This window comes from Haliotis cracherodii, unplaced genomic scaffold (genome assembly GCF_022045235.1).
Source record: "Haliotis cracherodii isolate W230 unplaced genomic scaffold, xgHalCrac1.p SCAF_6, whole genome shotgun sequence".
In the NCBI taxonomy this organism is placed as follows: domain Eukaryota; kingdom Metazoa; phylum Mollusca; class Gastropoda; order Lepetellida; family Haliotidae; genus Haliotis; species Haliotis cracherodii.
In genome coordinates this window covers 14,811,198-14,826,041 of record NW_027266319.1, presented here as the reverse complement: position 1 = coordinate 14,826,041, position 14,844 = coordinate 14,811,198, and the positions used below count along the sequence as shown (strand labels likewise).

The following is a 14,844-nucleotide window of genomic DNA, read 5'->3' as shown; positions in this document are numbered from 1 at the left end:
TTAGGAAACGCGCGTAAAATATCTGTTGATGGCGTACGGATCTTGAAAAGGACATTCTGAAAACCAGTGTGGCTTATCAACTCCTCAATGTGGCTTATCAACACCTCACTTGGCTACAGATATGAAGGTTGCCAGTTCGATCCTCGGGAATATAAAGAAAACATTTGTCATTTGATTTTACATTTCATGACATGTTACAATTTGAACGGAAGTTACATTAATAAAATACCCAGGACATTATCTAAAATCCCTGGGATATTATAGCAAATATGACTAGAATATCCTATAAAACCCCAGGGATATTATATAAAATCCCAGGGACATTACAATGTTCCTGTTCATGAGATTTAACCCGACTGGAAAGTAAAACCTCACAACAGGTTTTAATACCTATAGAAAGAAGTCTCTTACTTAATAGCGATCCCAATGAATAGGTTTACAAGTAGAGAGTAAGGAGATTGTAAAGCAAGGTATGTTGACACATCATGGGTTATGTAGAGAGTAAGGAGACTGGAAGGCGAGGTATGTTGACACATCATGGGTTATGTAGAGAGTAAGGAGGCTGGAAGCCGAGGTATGTTGACACATTATGGGTTATGTAGAGAGTAAGGCAAGGTATGTTGACACATCATGGTTTATGTAGAGAGTAAGGAGGCTGCAAGACAGGGTATGTTGACACACCATGGTTTATGTAGAGAGTAAGGAGGCTGGAAGGCAAGGTATGTTGACACATCATGGGTTATGAAGAGAGTAAGGAGATGGTAAGGGAAGGTATGTTGACACATCATGGGTTAGGTAGAGAGTAAGGAGACTGCAAGGCAAGGTATGTTGACACATTATGGGTTATGTAGAGAGTAAGGAGGCTGGAAGCCGAGGTATGTTGACACATCATGGGTTATGAAGAGAGTAAGGAGATGGTAAGGGAAGGTATGTTGACACATCATGGGTTAGGTAGAGAGTAAGGAGACTGTAAGGCAAGGTATGTTGACACATTATGGGTTATGTAGAGAGTAAGGAGACTGTAAGGCAAGGTATGTTGACACATCATGGGTTATGTAGAGAGTAAGGAGAATGTAAGGCAGGGTATGTTGACACATCATGGGTTATGAAGAGAGTAAGGAGACTAAGGCGAGGTATGTTGACACACCATGGGTTATGTAGACAGTAAGGAGACTTTATGGCAAGGTATGTTGACATATCTGGGGTTATGTAGACCGTAAGGAGACTTTATGGCAAGGTATGTTGACATATCATGGGTTATGTAGAGAGTAAGGAGACTTTATGGCAAGGTATGTTGACACATCATGGGTTAGGTAGAGTGTAAGGAGGCTGGAAGGCAGGGTATGTTGACACATCATGGGTTATGTAGAGAGTAAGGAAATTGTAAGGCAAGGTATGTTGACACATCTTGGGTTATGTAGATAGTAAGAAGGCTTTAAGGCAGGGTATGTTCACACATCATGGGTTATGAAGAGAGTTAAGAGACTTTCAGGCAAGGTTTGTTGACACACCATGGGTTTTGCATTGGAGAAAACACGCTTACGAGGCGAAGACCCCGCGTTTTTTCCCGACCCCCAGGGCATGCTCTGTCTACCAAAAACAGAGGGAAGGTGTTTTTTCCATACTTATTAACCGAAAAAAAAACCTTATAACAACATTTATCAATTCTTTTATGTCTCGAACATGCGTTCGATGAACCTTAGGAAACGCGCGTAAAATATCTGTTGATGGCGTACGGATCTTGAAAAGGACATTCTGAAAACCAGTGTGGCTTATCAACTCCTCAATGTGGCTTATCAACACCTCACTTGGCTACAGATATGAAGGTTGCCAGTTCGATCCTCGGGAATATAAAGAAAACATTTGTCATTTGATTTTACATTTCATGACATGTTACAATCTGAACGGAAGTTACATTAATAAAATACCCAGGACATTATCTAAAATCCCTGGGATATTATAGCAAATATGACTAGAATATCCTATAAAACCCCAGGGATATTATATAAAATCCCAGGGACATTACAATGTTCCTGTTCATGAGATTTAACCCGACTGGAAAGTAAAACCTCACAACAGGTTTTAATACCTATAGAAAGAAGTCTCTTACTTAATAGCGATCCCAATGAAAAGGTTTACAAGTAGAGAGTAAGGAGATTGTAAAGCAAGGTATGTTGACACATCATGGGTTATGTAGAGAGTAAGGAGACTGGAAGGCGAGGTATGTTGACACATCATGGGTCATGTAGAGAGTAAGGAGACTGGAAGGCGAGGTATGTTGACACATCATGGGTTATGTAGAGAGTAAGGAGGCTGGAAGCCGAGGTATGTTGACACATTATGGGTTATGTAGAGAGTAAGGCAAGGTATGTTGACACATCGTGGTTTATGTAGAGAGTAAGGAGGCTGTTAGGCAAGGAATGTTGACACACCATGGGTTATGAATTGAAGAAAACACCCTTACGAGGTTTTGGTAGACAGAGCATGCCCTGGGGAGAGGGAAAACCCAAGGGGGCGAAGTCCCCGCGTTTTTTCCCGACCCCCAGGGCATGCTCTGTTTACCAAAACAGAGGGAAGGTGTTTTTCCATACTTATAAACCGAAAAAAGAAACTTGAAACAACATTTATCAACATTTCTATGTTTCGAACATACTTTCCATGAACCTTAAGAAACGCGCGTAAAATATCTGTTGATGGCGTACAGATCTTGAAAAGGACATTCTAAAAACCAGTGTAGCTCGTCAAGACCTCAATGTGGCTTATCAACACCTCACTGGGCTACAGATATGAAGATTGCCAGTTCGATCCTCGGGAATATAAAGAAAACATTTGTCATTTGATTTTACATTTCATGACATGTTACAATCTGAACGGAAGTTACATTAATAAAATACCCAGGACATTATCTAAAATCCCTGGGATATTATAGCAAATATGACTTGAATATCCTATAAAATCCCAGTGACATTACAACGTCCCTCTTAATGAGATTTTACCCGACTGGAAAGTAAAACCTCACAATAGGTTTTAATGCCCATAGGAAGAAGTCTCTTACTTAATAGCGATCCCAATGCATAGGTTTATAAGTAGAGAGTAAGGGGGCTGTAAGGCAAGGTATGTTGGCACATCATGGGTTATGTAGAGAGTAAGGAGACTGTAAGGCAGGGTATGTTGACACACATTGGCTTATGCAGAGAGTAAGGAGGCTGTAAGGCAAGGCATGTTGACACATCATGGGTTATGTAGAGAGTAAAGAGGCTGGAAGGCAGGGTATGTTGACACATCATGGGTTATGTAGAGAGTAAGGAGGCTGTAAGGCAAGGTATGTTGACACATCATGGGTTATGTAGAGAGTAAGGAGGCTGTGAGGCAAGGCATGTTGACACATCATGGGTTATGTAGAGAGTAGGGAGACTGTAAGGCAAGGTATGTTGACACACCATGGGTTATGTAGAGAGTAAGGAGGCTGTAAGGCAAGGTACGTTGACACATCATGGGCTATGTAGAGAGTAAGGACACGATAAGGCAAGGTATTTTGACACATCATGGGTTATGTAGAGAGTAAGGAGACTGTAAGGCGAGGTATGTTGACACATCATGGGTTATGTAGAGAGTAAGGAGACTGTAAGGCAGGGTATGTTGAAACATCATGGGTTATGTAGAGAGTAAGGAGGCTGTAAGGCAAGGTATGTTGACACATCATGGGTTATGTAGAGAGTAAGGAGACTGATGGGCGAGGTATGTTGACACATCATGGGTTATGTAGAGAGTAAGGACACTGTAAGGCAAGGTCTGTTGACACATCATGGGTTACGTAGAGAGTAAGGAGATTGTAAGGCAGGGTATGTTGACACATCATGGGTTATGTAGAGAGTAAGGAGACTGTAAGGCAAGGTATGTTTACACTGATTTAGCACACGACTATTATAGTATATTATAGTATGAGTTTTTATTGTATTACTACTTGAAGCGGAATCACGAAATATCTTGATAAGTGCACTATGCAATTTTTGTCATGACTTTGTGAAATATTCCTTTTCTGCAGAACGGTGTGTTTTTACTTTTATAACAATGAGCACACATGCACCTATCTTCGTTAACTGATCATCGCGATATTTCGTGATTCTATCATAATGGCAAGTGGCGAGGACGGTTGTGGCATGCTCATGTCCGTTACGCAGAATATAACATTGAAGGAAAGGTTTTAATAATCCCTGAGAGCCCAGAGCCATTCATGCCCACTTGTTTTATCATATCACCTATATGATACCAGGTGACTGTGATACTGTTGACATTCCACACTATAGCAGTTATACAAAGAAGAGAAACTCAAGAACCAGATCCGGTGGCCTAGCTACCCTTGTTCATGTTGTTGAAGATGGTATAAACAGCTATAGTAGGCGCCTTTTAATAGGTGCTAAGTTACAGCAGAACAATATAGATTTAGGGCAAAGGTCAGATGTGTATTGCAGTGCTTTGCGTTGTGTACTCTCCTTCCTACCTTGTATGCTTTGCCTACATTTTCTGTAAGGCTCCAGGCCGGGTTATAAATTCTAATCATAGGGGAAAAAACAAAACAGGAATGAAGTTTAACAGGAGGCAAAATCCACAAAACCCTTCCTACTTCCTACTGACGATTCCCTATCCAGGATGGGCTTATACAGCCGACACGCGGCGAACACGCTCCTCAGATGGCTTCCTCAATCATGGCTTCCGCCTTGCCGAGAATGAAAGAGGCGTGACATCGCCAGGGCATCACGCCATCACGGCCGAACTTATGGGCATGGCCTCAGCCCTGCATAACCAACAATCTAAAAACAACAATAAAATCCTAATTCTCACCGACTCCCTTAGTGGACTACAAGCCCTCCAAAACAAAAATACTAAAAAACGACCTAAATTAATAAACCAAATACTTAAAAGCGCCGATAAAGCAGCTAAATTATCTCTCAAAATACCAGAAATAAGCCTAAACCTACCCATCTCAAAATCAGAAATTAAAAGTGTTAACAAACAAAAAATAACCAAAACATGGCATAATCAATATCAAAACACAAATAGCCAAATCAAAAAAGTGCTCAGAAAACCACTAGCCAAACCTAAAATCCTACACCCCTCAAAAACAATTGACAGATCAATTACAAAACTCCAAACAGGACACACTAACCTAAATAACCACCTAAAAAACTTAAAAGGCACACCACAGGCAACTGCCCCCACTGCAAATAACCCGAAACCACAGAACACGCACTCATCCACTGCACCCACTACAAAACACACAGAACCACACTACAAACCACCCTACACTAAATGGTCTGGCCAGGCCCGTGTGCGAAATACGCTACAGTTGGAAAGCGCACGTTAAATCTTCTATATCAGTCAGTCAGCCAGGGCAGGCATAAGCTTCGACAAAAATGACTGCAGAGATAGGTAGAACCTGTACATGCATGCCAGCCGCCCAAATCGCCTTTATCTAAGCCACCCGCTATATATGTCTAAATATTTTAATTTACCCCACAAAATCCCGAGCCCACAGGGGCTTGTAACGCACAAAATAGCACCTACAAGATATGATCTAACCCAGTGTCAATATACATTTTGATTGCTTGTTTGTTGTTTAACGCCGCACTCAGCAATAGTCCAGCTACATGGCGGTGGTCTGTAAATAATCGAGTCTGGACCAGACATTTCATTGATTGGCATCATGAGCATCGATTCACGCAATTGGGATACGATGGCATGCATCAACCAAGTCAGCGAGCCTCACCACCCGATCCCATTATTCGCCTCTTACGACAAGCATAGTCTACTTTTACGACAAGCATGGGTTGCTGAAGACCCCGGATCTTCACGGGTCGTCAATAATACTAAATAAAAGGAAAGGGAGGCCAACTCACTGAGTTCGTTCGAGTGAGTGAGTGAGTGAGTATGGTTTTACGCCGCTTTTAGCAATATTCCAGCAATATCACGGCGGGGGACACCAAATGGGCTTCACACATTGTACCCATGTCGGGAATCGAACCCGGGTCTTCAGCGTGACGAGCGAACGCTTTAACCACTAGGCTACCCGACCGCCCGAGTTCGTTCGAGGACGAATTCAACAAATGTACTGTAAATACCCCTATAAAGCTCATTTCAAGCCAGTAAGTTAAGCTACACAATGAGATAAATATGAAGAAAACCGAAGCCGTTCTTGTGAAGCTAACGTCTTCAGAAGCTCAAAATATTGTGATTTTTCGGTTCCGAGCCAAAATCCCGGCTCAAAATTGGTACCACTAACCTTCCGATTTGTTTGCTTATTGGATCCTGTACACAAATACCACGCGCCAAAACACGTTCAATCGATGGCACCTGTCAGCCCATCCATCGTCATTCTTTCCGCGACACATAATCCTGATGGTATAATGAGTTTACGTACAAATATTCGTCTCAATGAGCCCTTTGATGAGTCCCGTCCGCCATAGTCGACCTTGGCCTTGACATACACGGTTTCAATCTTCCGAGTTAATATCTTGTCTATACCCCGTGAGCATCGATGCAGACGCGACGTGGTGGATATCAAACGCCGGATTGTCCCCCGTAGTATCCTTCGCCATTCTTCTTACAATGACTGCCCAGACTGTTGAATGCTGAGGTTTGTTACGAACCCTTCGGCAAAGAACATCTTAAAGGTGTTCAATAGGTGACCTGTCTGGAGATTTGACAGGCCAGAGCAATGCTGTGACACCTTGCTGTCTCATACAGTCGGCTGCAAACACAGGGTCTGTGAACACGTGCATTGTCATCCTGGAAGTCAAAGTTCTGACCAACGCGCTGGGCACATGGGATGACCACTGGTCCTGACATTTGGTCCACATAAAGATTAACCTTGACCAGTACTAGTCATGTTCCCTTGCACTATCATCGGATACGTCCTGTTGTAGGTGATGCCAGCCCAGACCACGATGCTGCCAGTACCGTGTCTATGGTGCTCTTGGACTACTGTCGGATGGAAACTCTCTCCACGACGTCTACCATATGTAAACCTTAAACAGAACCTCTATTCATCAGAAACCAAAGGCGCCTGTGTGCCACAGGTAGACGCATTCCTCTGAAATGATGCCTTGAATTCAGACTCCCACTTTTCCACCTGTTTCGTACCAAAGTCTGATTCCTGTCGCAGCCCTGAAGTTACCCCTCAGTCCTGGTGCAGAAATAATTATGTTCCTCAACGCAATGTTGCGGACATATCGATCCTGCCTGGGAGAAGTCTTTCTGGGCCTTCTCCAAACCACCCTAATCTTAAGCCCACACGTTTGCCGATCTCGTTTCATCAGTTAGGATGTCACACTTGTATGTTTACCAAAGAGTCTTTGTCACGCCCATTGTGCACAATTTGTCGTTTTGTCATGTACACTTTTGTAGACATTTTCCTTCGTAATACCCAAATAAAAAATATGGTTGCAACTTTAATTGGCACATGCATGTAACCAGGATGTGTAACCGTAGACAGCATGCAAAACATGTGCAATGTGCAAAGTTGACAGTTTGCTATCCGCGTTCAGCAACAACGTCAACAAATATTGTCCCAGTGACACTAATTGTGATTTGTCATTTGTGATGTATTTTGTGACCATTCTGCATTCATTTGTGTTTTTAACTTATTGAGTAACTTGTGGTTTTGGTTGATGATTTCAACATTTGATGACGTGTTGCAATGAATAAAGTATGTATGTATTATTCATACTTATTTTTGCGTTTTTAATTTTTGCGATTGAGTCTCGTTCGCAAAACTCGCAATAATAAAACGGTCGCAAAAAATTCCCTGTTTACAGTATGTCTAGCAATAATCTATATTTGGTATATCTGTCACTTGTCTCCAGCAGTCATTATATGAGTCAATCTCACTGACTGCAATTTTCTTGTCCAATGTCATATCTTCACATATTTTGTATTTTTGGAACGATCTCATTTTCTCAAAATCCTGAAATACATTCAAACTACTTACTCAGTAAAAATTATGACATTTTCATTAAAAAATTCATTTTGTTGTATGTTGTATCAAAAACCATCAGCAGAAAACCGCTCGTCACAACGTAGGTGTTAGTTCCTCTCCATACATTCATAAAATCTATAATGTTTATGACTTATTCATTTTCTCTGACAATAAACGCTTAAGAACAACACTTCAACATAAGAAATAAAGTATATTTTATATTTATCTATATCTGGATGTGTGTCCCAAGCATATGTGTCCTTACTGTTACCACAGGCAAAAATTGCAAGACAGTGACACCTCGCAAAGTCTTCCTATTGAGCGACTGTCTTCAAAATGGCTAGCAGCTTGTTTTGGCTGTGATCAATAAAATATTACCTTTTTATTTGACCTGTGAAGAACCCATGTTTGCTGTAATAGGCGAATATGCTTGTCGTAATGGGCGACTAACGGGATCGGGTGACTTGGTTGATGCATGTCATCGTATCCCAATTGCGTGGATCGATGTTCATGATGTTAATCACTGGATTGTCTGGCCAACACTTTTGTTGAGTGCGGCGTTAAACAACAAATAAACAAACAAACAAACTTTTCCATTTGCAAGTAAGTGTAAAGTTCAGTCTATGAATTTGTTGTGTCCTTACTGTAACCGTCCTTTAAAGGATAAAAAAATACCATATTAAACATGCCTTCTGTGATATTGAATTGAATAAATCTTCTCTTACGGGTGTCATTTGTTTCCCTGAAGTTTTAAAGATCATTCGTTAAATAAAACAGAATTGTATTTGAATAGTCTGTTACTGTCCTTACTGTTACCATAAAAAACAGTATGTGTTAACATGTGTTCGATTCCCTACACGGGTTCGATATGCGAAGCCTAATACCGACAATAACTGATCCCCCGGGTCTTCTAACCTGTTACGACCCGTGAAGATCCGGGGCAGAATAGGTCTTCAGCAACCCATACTTGCCGTAAAAGGCGACTATGCTTGTCGTAAGTGTCGACTAACGGGATCGGGTGGTCAGGGTCGCTGACTTGGTAGATGCATGTTATCGCATCCCAATTGCGTGGATCGATGCTCATATCAATCACTGGATTGTCTGGTCCATCTCGATTATTTTATATTGCTGGAATATTCCTGAGTGCGGCGTAAAACAACAAACCAAACCCAAACCAAAATCTAACCTGTTACAACATGTCGCCCGCAGTGATATTGCTGAAGTATATAACTAAAACCCATTTTGTAGCCTACCTTTCTTCGGCACATGAAATAATAGCGACAGAGGCCATTTCGATAATCATAAGAAATCTCTTCTAAAAGTCCATTGTACAATTCTGACTACATCATAAGCATATGTTCATGAATCGATATCAAACAGTGATGATACCAAGTGTTCGTGAAAATGTGAGCGTATCCTGTCCCATCGGTGGCACCCGTCACAAACACATGCAAGGGAAAGTCAACTGAACACTTGAACAAAAACACAGTCTGAGAACATATGGTACAAGTCATAATAGGGAATTGCATCGGACATATTTTTCTCACTAATGCGTCGAAGTTGGACATACCCTCCACAAATCTTTGAAAGCTTTACTGAGGCCTTGAAAGATCAAACAACTTTTGAGCATGACTTTTGAGCCGTATGTCGCTCAATGAAACTGATGAATGAAATGATGCTCAAGAAATGCGTAATGCCATTATCTAAATAAAGTACGAGTATATACGTTCCTTTCACACTAAACCCACACATACATGTACTCATAATATAGTACGACCCGTGAAGATCCGGGTTAGAATTAAACTTCAGCAACCCATGCATGTCGTAAGAGGCGACTAACGGGATCGGGTGGTCAGGATTGCTGACTTGGTTGATGCTTGTCATTGTATCTCAATTGCGTGGATCGATGCTCATGGTGTCAATCACTGGATTGTCTGGTCCAGACCGTCGTCATATAGCTGGGATATTGCTGAGTGCGGCGTTAAACAACAAGCAAACATAAAACAGTACGCTCCATTTGTTTAAGTCTCAACACTGAAATGGGTTGTTGCGGTGGCTGTAGATGCCATAGTTTCAGGTCCGTATTTGTAACAAGGTAAATGTCAAAGAGCTCGTACCTTCAATCACCAGCTAATCCTTTGTAAATACCAAAATAACCTTTCCAAAACGTATGACCACCAAGCTGTCTGAAGGCTACCCATACCTTAATCTATGTGCCGTACTAAACACACACGCTGTCGTGAGCCATTATGACCGGGCTCACTCTTGGTGTTGGTTTTGAGATGAGAGGACCTTTTTCACACAACCTATAAACGCTATAAATGCAGGGAGCGGTAACATGTCATTACAAGCACACGGTTATTTCCTGCGTTCATAACAAGCATCTGGGACACTTTTCTTACAGGTCTGTAATTTATACCATGTCGAACTAAAATACTTCTCTTTATAAACACAGCGTAAAAAGTCAGATGTTTATTTATGCGTTTCGCACTTAATTGAAAGCATTGCATTACCACCTTTTTGAAAATTGTTTTTGGAAGGTTTTCGGGTCGGAAATGGAGAGGTACCCGGAACGTTTCCGGAAAACGGAAGGCTCCAGCTGACGTTTCATGCTGTGAACAATGAAAACATGCACTCCACCAATCTTAATTGTGTAACACGTTGATAATATGTATGTGTATATTTGTAAACAAATATGTGAACATTTTCAAAAAGGAATTACTTCCTTAAGGTGTGTATGAGTGAGTGAGTTTTAAAATTTACGCCGCTATCAGCAATATTCCAGCAATATCAACCGGGGGACACCAGAAATGGGCTTCACACATTTTACGCATGTCAGGAATCGAATCGAACCCGGTTCTTCGGCGTGACAGGCGAACGCTCTAACCGCTAGGCTACCCCCCGTCATCAACTGTCGGGAGAGACTGTTCCAATCCACCTATCATTAACTCTCTCTTCAGACTCATGCATAAGCGCCTTTGAGCAGGTCAAATATATATATATGGGGTAGATATACAGATATTACAGATATATATAATGAATGATCATGCTTTGAAGTAATTTTGACATTCTATCTTCCTTTACAGGTGGTGAGTGGATGTACTTTTTAACGATGATAATACAGCAGGAATTCACCCTAAAGAAAGGTCTCTCCTATGGGTAAGATATATTTATGCATTTCACACATTAACACCAGAAGTGAGCGTACATTGTTGTTCATAAAGTATGTTAACGATTGTTGAAACATTCAACTGTACAGGGATCGGCTGGAGAGAGAGAAAGAGTCACATAAGGTGATTAGATACAGACTATTAAACAAATCCCCGTTAGATACCGTTTTTATTAAGAGTGTATTGCAAAACGTATCTTATGAGCGAATGTGCACATTATCGAAATTGAACGTTGAGAGAAGCCTTAACAGGAAAGCCCGAAGTGATGCAGGTCTCAGACGTTTATCACTTCGGTGAAACCCACGAGCACGGGTATGGTGCTTACACACCTAGAAACATAATCGGGGCAAACCGGGATTCGAACCCACAATCATAGGTTTCTGGCGTGCCCAAGGGACGCAACTCTGCACCGCGAATCGCGGCGCCTTAGACGCCATGGCCACCCGTTGCACCCTGGCAATAAGTGCCCAGGTTTCTTCGAAAAGATTTTACGAAGGATTACTACCCATAAGCCACACGAAAGCTCACGAAAGATTCACTACACCGAAGTGCATAGGTTGTCACGAGGACATATCTAACGACTGTTCACTTGGTCCAAGGGGCGCTACTTTCATTTACAACACGAAGTTCAAGGTCGTAAGTAGATGTGGCGATGAATGATTTCAACATACTGCTTTGTCTTTCTTAGCGATTCTGAAGCTTTATCATACCACGATGCTTGCACAACTACAAAAGTGAGAGTCTGTATACTCTTTTGCAAACGTATTGGTTTCCGAGTTCTTCGATAGATCACAGGCACCTGGAAAAGCACCAGAAAAATAAATTCAAAATATGTCAACCTTACAGTTTTGAAATACATTCGCAGTGAAAGAAATAGCGGTTTCCATCATAGAGTAGAGAAGAGGTTGCAGAGTAAAGTTGAACAGTGCAACCACACACCCATTAGAATGACAAGCTGGTCAAAAATAGTCCCGTCCGCACGTGATGTCATCACCCAATTTGTTATAAAGGTGTATTGTTATTAAACGGGTGATCTCTTCAAGGGATGAGTATTAATAAATATTACTCTATATACTGTACCGCAAAAGAAACGTCACTTCAAGAAAATATAAATATAATGGGTCGCCAAAATGAAGCTTAAACTGGCATTCGTTACTTTGAACCATGGTATCATGGTAGATTGTTAAGCAGCGTTTTGGCGACCCATTATATCCATATTTGGGTCACCTTTTGGCCGTTAACATTACATTTGTGTACAGAATAATGTCAAAAACAAGATGCCTAACAACATGCATTGGTAATTTAATGGGAATCTTGAAGATTCCGGAGTAGAATAGGTCTTCAGGAACCCATGCTTGCCATAAAAGGTGACTGTGCTTGTCGTAAAAAGCGACTTACGGGATCGGGTGGTCAGGCTCGCTGACTTTGTTGATGCATGTCATCGATCCCAATTGCGTGGGTCGATGCTCATAATATTAATCTCTGGATTGTCTGTTCCAGACACCATTATTTACAGACCGCCGTCATATAGCTGGAATATTGCTGAGTGCGGCGTTAAACAACAAACCAACCAACCAATGGGAACTTTCTTTACGTTTCTTTTCATGTTCAGTATATTATGCTTGTTTATTTGTTTGTTGTTTAACGCCGCAATCAACTATAATCCAGCTTTAGGACATTAGTTTGTAAATAAACGAGTCTGGACCAGACAATCCAGTGATTAATATCATGCGCATCGATCCACGCAATTGGGATAGACGATTGTCTGGTCCAGACTCGATTATTTACAGACCGCCGTCATATAGCTGGAATATTCCTGAGTGCGGCGTTAAACAACAAACCAACCAACCAACCTCAGGGGATTCAAGGTTAGAATAGATTCACAGTCACCAAACCTTTTCTCAAAATGTGACTGAGCTCAGTGACTGCATGGCATCATACCCCGATTGAGTAGACCGTTGCTCAATCATTGGTTTTTCTTGTCGAGGACATTGTTGACTATTGCGTTGAACCTACTTTCCTTTGATTCGAGGATGTCGTTCTTCTGCTTCAGGGGCGGTCGGGTAGCCTAGTGGTTAAAGCGTTCGCTCGTCACGCCGAAGACCCGGGTTCGATTCCCGACATGGGTACAATGTGTGAAGCCCATTTCTGATGTCCCCCGCCGTGATATTGCTGGAATATTGCTAAAAGCGGCGTAAAACCATACTCACTCACTCACTCTTCTGCTTCAGATTGATCTGCAAAGTGGTGACCCTTGTTATCACAACTGGATTAATAGTCACCATCAGCAGCAGGAGTGCCATGCACAGAGGAGTCTCATACAACATCCCCCCGTTCACAAGACAATGTCTCTGCAGACAAAGGATTGGAGAACCCTCTTTGAGCACACCTACGACCTCCCACACGGGAACCCTGAATTCTTCTGAAATCCGCCATATCGCTTTCTTAAAGGTTCATAAATGTGCCAGTTCTACAATGATGAACATGTTTTATAGATTCGGCCACAAAAGAAACCTTACATTTGTCCTTCCAATTAAGGGTGAAAACTATTTAAATCTTACAAAAGAAAGGGGTTTTCTGTCAGTGGTTCCTCCACCAGCCATGTCTGGATATGACATCCTTTGTAACCATGTGTCTAGGTTTGACCATCAAGCCTTCTCCCGCTTACTACCACCAGACACAAAATATATTGCCATTGTGCGAGACCCTCTACAAAGACTCAATTCGGCGTTTCACTATTACAAGAGTGTCCTGACCAACGTAGGCTTGACGACGGAGAAAGGTAAAGACCCATTTCAAACGTATCTGAAAAACCCTGAATACTATGAAACTGCATGGGGAGTCGGTTCATTTACAAATAACAAAATGGCGAGGGACTTTGGCTTCCCTTTCAAAGATTACAGGAACATTACAAAGTTCAAGGCTTATCTCCCAACGCTCAAGAAACAGTTCCACTTTGTTGCTATCGCTGAAATGTTCCCTGAATCTCTAGTGCTTATGCGTAGATTGTTGAAATGGTCAATGGAAGATATATTATTTTTGACCATTAATGTTAACCAAAACAAACCTACAGCAATTGGAGATATTTCTGAAAAGCTGAAACCTTTTCTTGCCCTTGATGTATTGTTGTATGATTACTTCCTAGCAGATTTTAAAAGACGAATCACGTCAGAAGGACAAGACTTCGAAGAGGAGCTAAAATACTTTAAAAGCATTAACACCAAGACTACTGTGTTTTGCAAGAGTTATTTGCCAGACAAAAAGCTGTCGTTTGTGGCCAATGAGTGGCATGGCCACTTCAGTGTTACACGGGGCGATTGTGACCTACTAGGAAAACCCGGGAGACCATTTTTGACTCTAATGCGGGCGATTCAAAATAACAGAATAAATAAATACGGAGCAAATGTAAGTTTATTCTTATGAAGAAGGTTAAATATCACTGGCACAGAAATAGGGTACCAACATTCAACAAATCAAGGTTATGTGCCTGTTTCACACAAAGAGAACTGGTTAGGGAAATTTCTGACTAAACACCTTCCGTTCCGATCAAAAATTCTGCGTCCAGGAACTTCAAAATCTATTTAATAAATTTACACTTCCCGATCTGTCACCATGGGAACGTATATATCGACATTAATAATTGGACCGTTAATATTGGTAATGCGTCTTGTGCTCGCATTTGATAGAACTTATGGTTTC

The 14,844-nt window shown here is 41.5% G+C and overlaps 1 protein-coding gene across 1 annotated transcript; it reads left to right on the top strand.

The window, feature by feature from the left end:
- Positions 1–11,087: 11,087 nt before the first annotated feature.
- LOC139446674 (galactosylceramide sulfotransferase-like) lies at positions 11,088–14,568 on the top strand. The gene is made up of 2 exons (XM_071227947.1): positions 11,088–11,134; positions 13,377–14,568. Exons 1-2 carry the CDS (start codon positions 11,088–11,090, stop codon positions 14,566–14,568), a joined length of 1,239 nt encoding a protein of 412 aa, XP_071084048.1.
- Positions 14,569–14,844: the final 276 nt, after the last annotated feature.

What these genes read in the sequence shown, in the direction of transcription:
- LOC139446674 (XM_071227947.1), top strand. Translation starts at nt 11,088, where the DNA reads ATGATAATACAGCAGGAATTCACCCTAAAGAAAGGTCTCTCCTATGG. An exon ending in AAGAAAGGTCTCTCCTATGG is followed by an intron (nt 11,135 to 13,376) that starts GTAAGATATATT and finishes CTTCTGCTTCAG; the next exon opens with ATTGATCTGCAAAGTGGTGA.